The sequence below is a fragment of the Charadrius vociferus genome, unplaced genomic scaffold (assembly GCF_000708025.1).
Source record: "Charadrius vociferus isolate BGI_N301 unplaced genomic scaffold, ASM70802v2 scaffold326, whole genome shotgun sequence".
In the NCBI taxonomy this organism is placed as follows: Eukaryota; Metazoa; Chordata; class Aves; order Charadriiformes; family Charadriidae; genus Charadrius; species Charadrius vociferus.
In genome coordinates this window covers 2,258,941-2,275,085 of record NW_009649062.1, presented here as the reverse complement: position 1 = coordinate 2,275,085, position 16,145 = coordinate 2,258,941, and the positions used below count along the sequence as shown (strand labels likewise).

The 16,145-nt window shown below is 42.2% G+C and overlaps 1 protein-coding gene across 1 annotated transcript in view; it reads right to left on the bottom strand.

The window, feature by feature from the left end:
• The window catches only part of FBRSL1 (fibrosin-like 1), a 401,205-nt gene extending 385,294 nt beyond the window's left edge, over positions 1 to 15,911 (bottom strand). Inside the window, exon 1 of the mRNA XM_009888109.1 lies at positions 15,717 to 15,911. Within this exon, the coding sequence (XP_009886411.1) occupies positions 15,717 to 15,911 (195 nt within the window). The remainder of the gene's footprint in view (positions 1 to 15,716) is intronic.
• Positions 15,912 to 16,145: the final 234 nt, after the last annotated feature.

The window sequence follows — 16,145 nt, the reverse complement described above, 5'->3', positions numbered from 1 at the left end:
TTGGCAAGCCAGGGCTTTACCAGACCTTTTTAGCCCATTGCAATCAGCTTTATGTACATCTCATGCTCTAAGCTGCATAATCAAGTGGGGCTATTTCAGAGTAATAGATACCTGAGCCCTTTCTCAAGCATACATAAGTGGATCTATTCCTTCCTAAAGCTTCCTGAGAAGCCAGCTACTAAAGACAGAAAACCACAAAATTATACACTCAGTATTTCTAACCAGCTCTTCACCCTAGAAGACCTTTGGAGGGTTTATAATTAAGAAAAAGAAAATGCTTAGGCTAGAAAACTGGCCCAGCGAGTTTGCTATCAAGATCCTTCTCTGGGTTTCTACTGTGGAAACACCCTCAGTATTCACACCTAGTTCTCAATCATGAGATGATGATTAATACCAGCATTAGATCATCCTCAGCAATTGCCAGAGCTTTCTGCAAGGTTCTTGACGGATTGAATTATTGAATGGTGCTCAGCACCTCTAAGCAAGCTCTTGGAAACTGAAGCTGGCATCCATCCTGGACACCTGATGTGGCACATTCACACAGCACGATGCAGAAATACTAGCTTGGATGGAGCGACTTCTCTGATGTCCTCTATCTGAACCACTTTGTTGTGCTTTGGATCAGCTCTGAGCTGATGTGGCAATGCTGTTTCCAAACCTAGTCAAGTCTCTGTATGATGTCCCACAACGTAAGCCCATTCCCTTAAATCTTGCTAGCAAGACCAAGACTCCTATAGCAACGACCTCCTCCCTTCCTTCTTTAGGTTGAAAAAACACCCTTGTATTTTCCTGTACGGTAATAAAATAATCACCACATTCCCTACTGCTTTTCTTCTGTATGTTGCAAACATTTTAAAAACAAAGTACAAACTATTATCTCCATGTTACAGATAAGCAACCAGACAAAGGATGGCCAAGTAATTTACCCTGTTGCCCAACAATCTAGTGGCAGAACTTGGTAGCGTAAATCCTTTAACCTCAACAGCTCCACCAATTAGCACTATTGGCAAGAATCCAGCCTCTCCTCCTCTCCCAGACAGAGTTATTTTTTGAGGAGGAGGAGAAGGGTTTTAAAATTGCATGTCTGCAGTGTCTGGAAACAGAAAAAAAATGCAATTCAGATACTAACTACCACGGTACTAGAGATCAACATTCCTATTCAATTCAGAAATACAAATATCACATAGAAGTTAATTCCTCACTGAGTGACCACCATGCGAAAGCCAGCATCTAATAGTGAAAAAGATCATATCACTTGTTTAATTTTTATTTTAACGTATGTACTTCAACATTGGAAACAGCTAATTTTTCGGATAGGTAGAAGGAAAAGATTTACTTTTACTGATTAAATCCTAATTCTTTCAGAACAAGCTTGAAGTCAACAAGTACATCAATACTTAACTAGGAATTAACTAAGGGCTCTCATTCATGTAGTTGTATTAACAGGCTTTGTTGCACAAAATGACTAAAAAAGCCTTTCAGACCAAGCTGTTTTAGCAGATACACCTGAAGCAATTACAGTACATCTCAATAGGTCTTTGAACAGCAGGACACACCTGATCAATGTAAGTCATGTGGTGCTGAACACTGCAAAAAAAGTCTCAGTTTTCTACATTCTGTAAATGAATATAGCTGAAGCAGTAGACATTCCTGTCATTACCAACGTAAGTTAAAGACATTCTGCCAAAATAAATAAATAATAACCATTAGGAAAATAAGCACATAATGCCACAGAAGGAAGCCTCTCAAATAATCAGAAATCCTATTTTGAGTCCCATTAATGGAGCACAACATACATCTTGCAACAGCTTGCACGTTTTATTTGCCTGAATCTATCAAAATAGAAGAAAGGCATTTATTCTGGTAAGAGGTATCAGAATACAAAAATGGAAATAAGAGTAAACTGCTAAGTGGGATTTATGTAAATGCTTAAGTGAGGAACATATCGTATCAACAAGTCACTGGGATTTAGGCTCTCAATTAATTGAATCCTTGTGGTGGTAGTTTCTTGTAAGAGCATTTTTTTTTATTTGTGTTTACAAGACTTGAGTAGCAGAGAGCTTACTCTCTTTTTTAAACAAAGCTAGCTCTTACCAAAAGAGTTCACAAGTCTGTAAGAGCTCCCACTTCTGCACCCTCCTAGCCCAGCCCTCATCTGCAGGATGGTTCTGAGGAACATCCACAGTTGCTGTTCTAAGCTCTTCAGGACGAAAAGCCAAGTGTGCATCAATGCCCCTCTTCCAGTTAACGGCAGAGCTACCAAAGTGCAAGTCTCCATGGTCTATATCACTGCTAATTTCTTGACACAACTCATACTTTCCTTTTCATTCTGCAATTGAAATAATTCTTCATAAATGCAATTCTTCCCTGTGCTCTCAGTTTCAATAAACAATAACAACCAGGTATTTGTCAAGTTCCCATAGAACTTATTCTGTAACTCATCTGCCTTTGGCTTTGCCCTAAGGCTTATGCCTATTTGAGGTGACCCAAGGTTGCCAGACAACAATTCAGTTCCTACTAAATAATGTGCACACACACACAAAAAACCCACAAAGCATACTAGGTTTTTTTTTTTTCTCTGCAACAACGTAGACTTTATTACATCTGCTATTACAACGTGCCTATAACAATGTGCTCTAACAAGCAGCCCTAAGGTCAAATGTGTCCCTTGATCAATTTACTAGAGGTCCCTGCTGCTGCTGCTGTAGGTAGACTGTCTGGGGAAAAAAATAATCCCTTTATTCCTTTGCTATACTGTAAGGGGAAAAAAAAAAAGCTGTCAAAGATATTTTTCTTCTCCCTCTGCTCTTGACAAGTCAGGTAAACAGGGAGGGAATATCTAGCTGCAAAGGACTGTAAGAGATGAGCATTTGCACAGGCATATAAAAACATACTGTTTATTTACCAAGATAGTCAATGCATGAGGATGATTCAGAACATGGCTAAGGGGATTGGGAAGACGTCTTAGCAAAACACCTGCAAAGCTATTTTGCATGAGGACAAATAAAAGGCACTCTGGATGTGAGTGTCATGTGGTTTTCTTTATACAAGAATTTAACAATTCAGTACATTGCTACGGTCAAAGCCCTCTGACAAGTAACAACACTAATTCAGAGATGCTCCCAGCAGTGTAGCCATTGCGTTAACCTACTCCTCGTCTGTCAGTAAAGTTGTGACTGTTTATCTATTTTTGCTCAACAGATCAGTATCGACCACTAAGTAATGACTACACTCAGAAAAGCAGACTTGATGCCCGCAGACTTGCTACAGAAATCGCTTCCAGTTTGCAATCAAGCAGCAGGGAAGGAGTTAATCTCATTGGCCAAAATGGCCGAGTATTGCTCTTACTCATGCCTGACTGCATGACTTTTGTTTCATATGTTGTGATTTATTTTCATCTCTACATGAGGGTTTTAGTCACAGACCAGCACTGACATCAATGGGAACTGCCCTATTCAGCCCCACAACTGGGAGTCAGACCGGAGCTCCGGGTGCCTCCAGCTATTAGTAGACGATTGCTGGGATTGTCTTCACTTATTCGCTATGAGCCGATTCCCATCACTTCTGATGAAACATGGCAATTCCTGCAAACACGGAATGAGCAGCCCCTTTAAAAGACACACACCCCCCCCAAAAAAAAGAGTACCCTTTGCAAATGGCCTGTAATGCCTCTAAATAAAGCCTGAGCTGTTCCTTACTCATGCATAACTTCATTGCTTCTGTTCCCTCCACACCCTGCCCAGTTGGCATCATTTGCAGAAGGGTTTTGGCATGGACAATTGAAACACCCACAGGCTGCCTGAACTAAAAAGCTTGATCCTAGAGCTAAATGCGACTTTTATTTTGATAACACAAACCCTGTCTGCACTGTAGGTTTCAACGCATGAAGACTGAACTCCAACCCTGTTCCCAGATTAGGAGAGCTACAGTCTACACCATATCACCCCACACGATGGCTAGAGAAGGCTTAAAACCTGACAAAACTCCAACCTTTACATTTCATATAACTGGAATAAAATCCCCTCTAAATCAGCAGACTCCACCACTAAAACCCCAGCAGTCACCACATGCGGCAATTAGCACGCACCTTGGTGTGGTCCCAAACCAAAACATGAACAAAGACAGCATGGGCCACAAGGAACAGTTACAAGCTTCTTCAAAGAGCACGCGTTCCCCACTCTGGTGCCATACCCTGAAACAATTTTAATCCATCTTTCCCTTTAAGCAGAGACAGCACCGCCACCGACGATGATACGACAGTGACAAAGGAGTGCTGAAATTCAGACCCAAATTGTTATTCCCCTCAGCTAGGCAGTTATGCACAAGAAACACTGCTTGTAAACACTCCTTTGTCAAACACTCAATTACAAGCTGCTTTATGAACAAAACGAGCCAGTCGCAAGGAAAGCAAGAGACAAAAATGGAGAAGCAATCTAAAATGGCATGCGGCCATGACGCCACCACATCCCCCAGTGAGGCTCACGGCCCAACTGCCAGTCCCTCTTGCAGGAGAGCACGGACGCGTGCTGGGAAAACACGGAATTCAGCTTTTCAGAATGTGGTTCAGGTTTTGTGGATCTAGACTTTGTTCTCTGCTGTAGAGATTATTTCCTACATGGTAAGCAAAGAATAACTTTTTCGGTTTTATATTATTAGTTTTGGCAGTATGCAACTGGCAGAAAAAGAGCACATGTACAAATGAGGAGCAAGTTAAAAAAAATATCTCAATTCAGGCAAAACTTATAATATGACTCTGTTCCTTTGCGTCATCCCTGTTTACCTTTACACGCTGAAATTGCTCCATATGACCTGAAAAATAACTGGAAAGCACTTTTTTTTTTTCATGTTAAAGCTGCCGACATACACCATAGCAGACCTATCTGACCAGCTGAACTATCTCCACCTTCCATCCTAAAGGACTGAGACACTAACTCCAAAAAGATACCTATGACTGACACTACAGCCAATATATGTCATGTTAAGTTACAAAATATTGCCCTACGGCCACTCTAAAGTTTTGAGAAGCAACAGAAGGACAACTTTATGAGATCCAGCACCACCTTCCAGGAGGCTGCAATACTACAGCATCAGAGGGCTATTCATCACCGCACTGTTATTCAAGCTGCCCTGGATGGCATCCACTACTTGATCCATTATCTCGTCCTTGGATTCTTTTAGCGCTATCTTTCCAGTGGATAAAATTTCCCTGGAAAAGGTTTTTTCCTTGTTTTTGCAATTCCGTGTCAATGAGTCAAGAAAGGTTCCGAGAGGTAACATCAGAGAATGCAAAATGAAACCTATTACTCGTCTTCAACTTTAACTTGCATTGGATCTGCAGCTGAAGGAAGAATCGAGCCTGTGCTCCTTTCCCTAGTGCCGAAATCAAAGCCCTTAACCAGAAGAAAGTGGAATGTGGAAGGAAGGGTGAAGACGAAAGATTTGTTTTTAAATTAAAAAACCTGCACATATTTACATAATTGACTTTAGACACTAACTTTCAGAATCCAGCAGCTACCCGAATAGTACTTTGCTTTGTAATCTCAACAATTCCAACTGAAAAGAAACAAAACTGAGAGAAAGCTACCAGAAAAACAAACAAACAAAAAAACCCTTTTGCCTATAACGATAACGAGTTTATAAATATAATTCCAAACTTAACATTCAAAATATCCTCCTTGCTAGAATTTTTCTTTTTTAAATAAATTAATTTCAAGGCTCAACTTCTAAAAATTTTAGAATCAATTTACAGTGCTAACAGCTGGAAAAACCTACACAGACAGGGCATATTTCAACTCTTGAGTTAAAAGATACGTACATACCCGACTACGCCTTAGGACTCCCTCAACCAGTAAGCTTGGAAGAGCTTTAAATCTATCACAAACCCCTGCTGGCTTTATTTAATTCTTCAGTTTCTTTTAGACAAAACATTAGAGAAAATAGCACAGGTTTCATGGACTGACTTCACCAAATAAATAGCGCAATGGCATTTACCTGAAGAGCTACCAGTAACTTTGCTTGAAGGACTAAAGGGAAAAAAAAAAAAGAAGTGCTTATTTTACCTAAGAGATGTCTTCAAACCAAAGACTTGCTTACTCAAGCTGTGCATATTCTCGACAGCTCGTGAAAACCATCCATCAGGCAGAAGTATGAAAATTAGCTCCCTTAAGAATCCACACTGAAAAGAGGTCGAGGGATGTGGGTAACACTGCCCGAGGCTGCAGTTTGTGAGGCGAGAGCAACCGAGAGGTGGAAAACAGCATCATCTTTGATACGCTTCCATGAGGAAAGCCAAGTGAGCTGGACCAGTGCCATTAAATGACTTCAGGCAAAGACTGGCAACTGCCAAAGCCATTCTGCTACAGCTCCTGGTGCACCGATCTCAGCAGCCTCTTACGGAAATGGAGATCCATGGCCAGCAGTAAGCAAGGACAAGTTCTGCATGTTGAAAGCAACAGTATCTCATGAAAAAGACACTTATTCTGCCTCAACCACAAGTGACATTGGGATGTCATTTTTATGTTTGTTTTAAATCAGCTCAGATTTAGACTGGAGCTGCACAGATGGTTTAGTTATTATAGTGATAAGCATGCTAGAGGAAGAATATTGTCTGTCTACATCTACTATGCTTGTTTCACACACACAAAAAAATACTGTGATGATCCCAAAAATTGCAGGGATGATCATGAGAAACCATACTCTACCTGCTGCCATTCAGAGGCTTTGTATTTTATTGCAGATATTTGGTGCACGCCCAAGAACAGGGGCTACAATTAGGTAACAGATCCCAAAGCCCTGCACAAAGCTAGCTAAAATACCAGGCAGCTAGTGCTCAAATCAAGATGGAATAACGCTTTAGACACTTCTCGTCTAAACCAGAAAAACAACATGCAAAAAGGCCATGGCTGCTTCAGCTGCTTCTAGATCCTAGATTCTTCTGCAGCATCTCCATTACACCCAGGAAAAGCGGCTCTGCAACACCTCACAGGACACCCAGAACGCGCCTTATCTCACCATCGTGAAGAGATGTACAAGAAAAAACTCCAGCCAAAGCTCTGAATCTCTTCGAACAGCACACACTAGCAGGACTAGTCAGAGACAGAGCACCATTCAAACAGTACTGTGTTTCTCCATTCTTCAATTTGCTAAAATCACGAGACACAACAGAAGCGCTCTATCTTGGTGCCTTCTCTTCTCCAAAAGCAAATATACAAATGAAACAAAAAATGAGAGGAGGGAAGAAGGAAAAGAAAGACGACTTTGTACATTGTGTCAACCAATTAAATTCAACAGAGAAAGAGATACAAGTGGTTATAGCTTCCCGTAAATTACTTCATGTAATTAAATCCCCTTCTCTAAATTACAAACCATTTAGTTCTTCTCTTATAACAATGTAACCAATGACCAACAACAACCATTTTTATAGTGTCTGATGCCACGTAAGTTGTTCGCAACGAAATTTCCTTTTTATTTCTTACTTTCAAAAGAAGCCATTGTAATGAGATTCATTCACAGCTACTTCCAGAACAGTAGCGAGAAGAGAGGATTGCCTTGTTCCTCTTTTTTTCTGCTCATGTCTGAGGCTATATTTAAGCAAATGTGACCTAAGGTCCTTATCAGGCATCTAACCGCAGACACAGGAGTTAAAGGTGACCTGCAGGAGTTTTAAAACATGGAGCTTATAATTGGTTTGATTCTTCACATACTTATAACTTTCTTACTGTAGCAGCGTGACTTCACTATCACTCCAATTTTCTGACCTTTTTTAACTTTGAAAACACCAGGAATGCCAGGTCAAGGCTTCCCTGTTTGCTAGGGAGGAGTCTTGTGAGATGAGAGCTGCTCTCAGCAGCTTCCTCCAGATTGCTCTGTTTACAAAATGTCTGTGCGTGTCTCTAGTTACCGAGTCTGTTCAGCCACACTTCGCTGGGTCTGCAGCTATCGCACCTTCTCAGATGGGGAACTGAGACCGAGACATAAGGCCCCTGAAGACTCTGTGGTTCAGCTCCACTAGAGGTAGCGTAAGAAGTCCCAATGCAGAGAAAGCACTGGTAGCATCCAGTGCTTTAATCACTGTGCTCTCTAGACCTGCTCTAACACATGTTAAAAATGCCAGCAGCCACCTGGAGACCTGAACACATTGCTGTTGCCCAAATGCTGTTAAGTGAGAGGTGAATGGGGACAGACAGGAATTTTGGAGAAGAGGAAGAGCAAGGACAAAGAAGGCAGAAGTCAGTGCCGTGGGCAAAACCTCAGGGTCTGGTTCTGAACACAGCAGGGTCGATGCCATCGTACAAAGCAGGGAACAGAGTGCATGTGGCAAGACACTGCCATCCCCATCCACACAGCCACCCAACCTCCGCTTGCTCTGCCACCCATGAGCAAGTCCCCACGCAAGCGAAGCCCCCAGCAGTAAGGTGCTGGTGGTCCAGGTGGGCAAGCCCTGCCCGAGCCAGTACAGCCAGCATCCCGCAGCCATGCTTCCTGGGCTGGGGCACACCAAGGAGCTGCGCTCAGAGGCAGCTGAGTCTCTCCGGGAGGATCAGGCGAGTCCTACAGGAGCAGGGACAAGAGGGGCACGCAGAGCAGCAACATTAGCAAGTGAGAGTCAGCTACAAAAGGGGAACCCACCAGTCCAGACAAGTGAGTAAGTATTTCACTACATCAGTGAAAAAGACAAAGCCATGCTCTCCTACATGAAACACTGTCAGCAGCCAAAACACGCTTTACATCACTCCATTCAGAAAATAATAATATTTGCAGTGTAGTAAAATCCAGTGTATACTTCTATTTCATGCTTCAGCGTTAGTCTAAAAACAGCTGGATCCCCCCCGACCCAATTCTAATAAACATGGTCTCTTCCATTTATGTTTTCCTACCAGAACTGCAGAGGGTTTTGAAATACATTTTTCCAGCTTAAGCAAAGGCCTTCTCCTGTCAGAGTTCCCACTGGTTTTATGGCACTAGTTTGCACTACTCCTCCTGAAGCACAGTATGTTACAGGGATCTGTCAGGGAAGTTGGGCTGTAGCTCTCAAAAGGTGGCTGCAATCCCATGAACGAAGTTACCTGTGCCACAGCTATAATGCAAACCTTAATTGTCTAAGGTTCACACAGCACTTTAAAGAAACACTGAACAAACTAAACACAACACACAGTTCTCTCTCTGTTACAGAGTGGGCTCTGCAACCTCTTCAGGAATCTCGATGAATTCCTGGATAAATTTAGCAAGAACAACAGCACTTCTTTGTAATAGCAGGGTTTCATTTGGGAAATAAACATCCAGTATTTATTTACAAAGGAATTTTCCTCCTCCTGCCACTGCTGCGCTATGCCCACTGCTTCCCCTCTACTTTGATGCAGAAAACAGAACACCAAGTGCCTAACCAGGACTTAAAGCAGATTTTTAAATTAGTTCCTGACAGTGCAAACAGATTGCTATTGATTGAAATGAGGCTGATTTTAGGCCTTGGATTAGCAAACCTAATGACTAAATACTGTATTGCCCATTTCAGTACTTTGCACCGTTACTCCCCAGTGGTTTCCCAGGCAGCTGTGAAGTCTCTGCCCTTGCAGATTAGCGTGAGAGAGCAAGGCAAGGCCATCTGTGCCTGTGCCGTGCGGCCCTACTCAGCCGGAAACAAGGACCTCCTCCAAAATCCCCCGGGACAGGGCCCCCGGCACTACAACCTCATTAGGAGCTTTGAAGCCAGTGAGACTGTTCACATGTTTAAAAGCGAGCACGTGCTTGGAAAGGCTTCGCTGCATCAGAGCCCCACACCTCGCCGAGCGGGTCTCCACCGCCGGCCTTGGCTCAAGCCAAAGGGCACACAAGCCCCAACCCAGGCCACCTCCCGGCATCCCAGCCAGCCTGGCTGGAGTCAGCGGTAGAGAGACTTCGTGCAGATAACGTGCACTCTGTTAACAGCCCAACTCTCCCAGCAACCATAAATGCACACTTAAAACTAATTGGTACAGATCTTTCATGTCCAAATTGTAAATTCTTGTACTTACAAAGGTAGAAATGGATCCTGGTTTTAAGGAATACATGAAGCAACATTTTCCTGATTAAAAGAAAATAGACTTTTTTTTTCCCTTTTGCTTTGTTGTTTAGTTTCAAAGAACATTTAAATAACAATATCTCCTAACAAAAAGGGTAACATCAATTAGAACAAAAAAGAAACCGGTTTGTATAATTTCAGTGTTCAAAAGCAGTGAAGTGCAAACACCAAAGCAGCACACACCAAACCAAACCAATCCCCAAAACCCACATTAAAGGTAACCTTTTTTTTTTCTTCTTCTCTTTTTTTTTGGTACGTTGGCTGTCTAGAATTCATTTGCTTTTAATAGCCTGAGATACTAAAGGTAACAGAATAAGTAACTATTATGTTTAGACCCTCTTAGACACAGTTCAGCTCCCAAATGCTACATTATTAAGACATGAAAGGACAGGCATATCCATACCTGTCTTCCAACCTATAGACAAAGACTCCAAAGGTTATTTTTCGGACTCACTCTCCTACGCTGCTGAACCTCAGCTAAGAAAGGTACATTGCAGTCTCTGAACTCTGCATCACTAAGCAAACGCTCTGCCTCCAGCCCCTCAGTGGCTTCAAAAGCACATCCACGTTTTCGATTTACCATTTGTCATTATCTAGAAAAATACAAATAAAAATCAAGCAGCTACATGCTCGTATTGCCTAACCAGCAGCACGAGCAGTGTGATGCCAAAGGAATTATTCCACGTAAGGTATTTAGCCAGACAAGTTTCTAGACTGTTTCATTCTACCTTGGTAAAAGTCCCACGGCCTTTCAATACCACCACCAACACAGAAAAAGGGACCAGGGGTATGTAACTGGTTTGAAGCCAAGCTATCAATTTTCACCTAGACATCAGAAGAAACAACGAGCATCCTGGCTGGAAAATGACTTAGCACATCACCTTTAGCTCAGATCAGCAGTAACCCAGAGTGGTGCTCCCCTGGGGGGCAGGGAAGGGTGTTACATTCATCACTGAATGCTGGATAACGAGCTGATGAGCATCACAGAAAAATCACATGAATAGGTAATCAAACATGTTAATGTAATTTAGCAGTTCCAGTCCAGCAAGAGCCACAGCAACAATATACATTAATCATCAATAACGCTCAGCAGTGTGACGAAGGCTGGGGAGTGAATGTGACACAGGAACTAACTCCGCTTTCCCTCCCTCCGGGAAGCTCTGCTGAAGTCACAGAGATGTCACACCTCCAGAGCAACATGACAGCGTTAGCTCTCTTGCCCTTTCCTCCCATGCTCCAAACCCAGCACGCTATTTATGAGCACTAAATACGTGCTACACCACCACCCTGTTCTCCTCAGCTTCTTTGAGACTCTCCCTCATCTCGGGTGATTTAAACAGTGGGTGAGAAAAAGGAAGGAGGAAGTGTAAGACACTCATCTTCATGACAAATGACTATTTGCAGAACAGAGGGTTATTACAGCCGCATTTAACATCTAAACATACTCAACACACCGTGATGCTCCGGAGCTGACTAACCACAGAGCTTGAGGTTAAGCTTAACTTGAAATATCAGCAACTCTTTCTTATTAGCACCAACCCTTTTCAGAAGGAGGTCAGCCCATTTTTAGTCTATGTTCAGAAATAGCAATGGGTCCTGAAGCTCAGAAAAAAAACACTGGTTGACATCCAGGGCGGCCCCAGGCTGTTCAGACGTTCCATAGAATAAGCAGCTCCAAAATTGAACCCAGCAAAGAGAAAAACAGCTCAGCTAAGGCTAACGAAAGACAAACTCAAAGTTGAAAAGGTGACTCTCCAAAAACTAGAAGAATGACTTAGGACAACACAAGGAAGCATAACTGGAACTGAGAGGTTTCACCTTATATCTACCGCTTCATCTAAGTGAATTATACACCCAACCATAGAGGAACCCTTTAAAGGGATGTTGGGCTCTTCTCCCCCACAGGCACTGTCTGCAGCCGCTGTGGGGATTCCCTGCCACAACCTCTGGGTCAGACTCAGACATGGCTTTTTAAAAAAGGCAATGACTCAATTTCCAATAAATGTTCCTGTGTTGGAGGCAACTACACACTTCCAAAGAGGCAAGCTTTACTGCAGGCCACTCTGGCTACGCTAAAACATTTTCTCATTCCCTGACGTACCCCCGATGACTGTGAGCGGTGCTGTGGTCTCCCATCAGAGCAGAGCAGCTTTCCCTGCACACACGCCTCCAGAACAGCCCCAAATCCTGACAAATCTTTGACCAGAGGACCTATGATTATTTGAAATGCCCTTTGTTCCCCCTGCTTGGCTACAGCAGGAAATAAGTGTGTTTGAATGATTTTTATACACAGTTGGAGTAACAGGCTGGAAAGGACAGATTGGCTCCTGCAACGCTTTCCCCAAGCCCTGAGGTACAGAAGAACCAAATATTCAGGAGCAAATATGAATCTGGATGCTTTGTCAAAAGAAGTGAAGTATTAATCTAATTTTCTAAATAAAGCAGACAACCTGGCACTCAAATCAGCTTACCACTTTGCACCTCTCTACAAGGATTAGCAGAATGCCATAATTATAATGCCCAATTTGATTTATTAGAGGAGGCTGCGCAGAAAAGATGACAATTCAGTAGCATTGTGAAGAGAAGGGATGAGTATAAGGAACGCTTCAAATTGAACAGTAATTTCTAAGCAACATCTCAATATAATTAGCATTAATTACAGTAAGCTTTCCAAATTAGGTATAAACCTATGTTTAATAACCCTGAGATGCAAAAATCACCCCCAAATTCCGGGAAACTTAATATTACAGCCAATTCGTCTAGACAGCTTGGCAGGAAATGCCAGAATTCTAGGTGTGAACTTTGTGGTTATTAAAAAGGGAAAAATTATTGAACTTGTCTATATCATTTGCATAATTAGTTTGAACTAAGAATAGCGTAGTTTATCTAGCTTAGATTTTACTGCTACTTTCATCAGCCTTACAGACCTGAAAACTTGTCTGGTTTTCACAACTATATCAGCTAGGATAATAAAAGGCATTTAAAAAAACCCTCCCTTTTCAATAAAAGATGAATTCTAATTGTGACTTGTTTAAAGAGGCTATTAATGAGTCACTCATCACAGGTTTTATTTTACACTCTTCATGCAAGCTCCTCACTCTTTTTGGAGTTTGTTACTTACACTTACAGAAAAAAAAAAGATTAAACAATGAAAGATGAATTCAGGTTTTCATGAATGTGGCAGCAAATAACCCATTTAGTCACTGATGATAGCCAAATACTAGCCAGAAGAAACAGGTAACAGTGTCCTCACTTTTCAGAGCTGAAATACAAATAGTCTAAATGTTTGGTAAACTAATGCAGGAGCATATAATTACAGAAACTGGAGTCTGGCCAGCGTAACAAAACCTCTTACCCCAAAGGTTTCTAAGGAAGTGTCACGAAACCCCTAGTGGCCATAACTACTTGGAACTTAGTTTTAAGTTCCATGTAGAAGATGTCACTATTAACCACCCTTTCCTCATCTGCCACGGGTGAGGAACAGGCTGCCCCCAGCTCCAGCAGGAGGGGACCTCCCCGCTGCCCGGCGGAGTGCAGCCTCACACACCACAACACTGCAAACCCCCGAAACGCGCTGAACTCCCTCCAGCGTAATTTTAGACCTGAAGGAACAACTCTCTATCCCGTAGAAAGGCAGTATTTACTGAAGCCAGGCTTTCATGCTAGAGAGATTTTGGTGGCAATCGAGACTTAATGACCTCCTGCGGTGCTCCGTGTTTCCACACTTGCACTGCACCACTCTCAGTCGCATCAACGTGAGCATTTGTAAGGTTACTCCAGGGACCAGAGCAGAAAGCGAGCCAGCTTTATATACACTTTGCAAGGGTCGCCGGACTGGTGTTTGGGGCCCTTTCATGTAAATAAAAAGCCTGACCCAACAGCAGCTTTACAAAGGCAGAGGCGCTGATGAAGCACAGTGCCACAACCCTGATGCAAGCAGCAGGCAGGTCATCCAGCACAACTGCTTCTAAATATTTTATATCAAAGCCAGGGACTTCTGGTGAAATACAAGCTTAGGGTTTTGTGGGTTTGGATGCCAAGAAAAGGATCCTAGTTGCTGAAACCTTCATCGAAACTAAACCGTGCATCTATTCACCCATAATAAAAAGTAATTTTAATTTGCACAGAGTGAATATTTGTGCACAAAATCATTGCACCTGTAACCAGAGGGGGGAAATGAAACCCCACCACTCAACTACTAGCAAAAACAAACAAGAAACTTGATACATTTTAACTGCATATACACTGAGGACTCTAAAAGCAAAACATTTGGTATCACTTTGGGGAGTTAAAAGAAAACAAACCTGGCAAATATTTTACTAGAAGTGTGTGGTTACATGATTTGCTACCTAAATGTTTGCAAGCAGAAAAGTACTAGCATCTTTACTTAAGTATTTGCACTGAATTATTCCAACTATTTTTTTAAGCAAAAGGAAGAAAACAGCGCTGCTAATTTGTTAATGAGAACAATTAGCCACCAGAAGAGTGGGGCCACGAGTAGACCATTAAAATTTCTAAGGTAAAATGTGATGAGCCCTTCTGAACAAATATGCTACAACACAATCACAAAAGATTGTGTGTGCTGTTGAAGTTATGCAGGTGTTTACACTAGATAACCTTATAGATAATTTCAAATCCTAAAATACTGAAAGTCTGAAAAAACACTTCCCATAACTGGACAGTTCAATATTCCGTTGTCTGGCACACATACAGAACTAGTTTCACAGAACAGAAGGTGTGCTTGGGGTAAACAGCTCTTTTTATCTGCAACCCGAAGAATAAAAAATAGTTTTTCACCGTAGTGTACTTCTTAGTTCAGAACAAATACTGGAGGGTCAAGTACACTGGTCTTCCAACTGGCTGCCATTTGGCACCATGTTAAGGGACAACTGGGAAAGTGTTTGTTCATAGATATAGGCTGCTGTGCCATGTGAATTTCAAACTGATGAATGAGCACTGAGTCACCAACAAATCTCCCTGCTGAGCTGCAGTTAAGTGATAAATAGCCTGCCAGCCATAGTGCCTCTCCTTTGTCACCTCCCGCGCTCTGTACACACCGTGGCTCAGACGGGAGTCTCTGCAATTTTTCCCTCCAGCATCACAGCTCTTAATTCATTAATGCTTTACCACATTTTAGAAGGGCCCAGAGAAAAGACTGCCCAGAGCACAACTTCCTCCAAACCGACTCTCCACTTGTAAAATACTTGAATATTCTTTCCTTTTCAACATACTGTTTGGGGGGCACACAAATTTGATTCATGAGACAGACACATTCACCTTTGCAACTTCCAGGTGCACATTCTCCAAAGAAGGTTATGATCCAACTGAGGATTTCTATTTGTGTCTAATACCGTTAAGAGCCCCAAAACCTATGGTGTGAATTACTGCACTTTCTCAAAGTTGTACGATACAAGGGAGGTCTGCTCCTTCCTTCTTATATTATCCAGCACACCCAGTCTTCCATTTTATCTTATGAAACTTGCCCGTAACACAGTATTTGCGCACTTGGCCACAAGTCTTGTAAGAGACAGTGTTTTCACCAGCACAAGTTACCAGAGAAGCCAGTTACATTCAAAACCCCAACCTACCAGCAGGACAACATTTCACAGTGGCCAATGCCATGATACAGTCGCTTCAAATGAGAAATAAAGTTCCCTACCTGTTTGGATAGCTTCAAGGGAAGTTTCTTCTTCATCCGTTCTTTGCCTCTTTCTGCTTCTCTCTCAGAGCTCCCAGCATCATTATTATGGCCATTTTCACTCGGCTCAGCAGACACACAGTTTTCAGATTCTCTAGGTTTCTTTCCTGGATGCCTCTCCCATTTCTCCTTCCGCTCCTGAGGCTTTAGCGACATGTCCTTCTGTAAAGGAGGAAAAAAAAAAAAGTTCTTTAAGTTCTCTGAGACTACTTTTAAGCATTAAGCAGTATAAATATTGAATAAAAACACAAACAAGACAGCATGTTCTTTCCAGAGATGACTTAAGATGAATAATTAGGCACGCACAATGCAAACAGTAATTTTAGATTAGATTAGGATGAATACTCTCCAGGCTATGTGTTTGATTAATTTCAGAGATACTGGAACTGG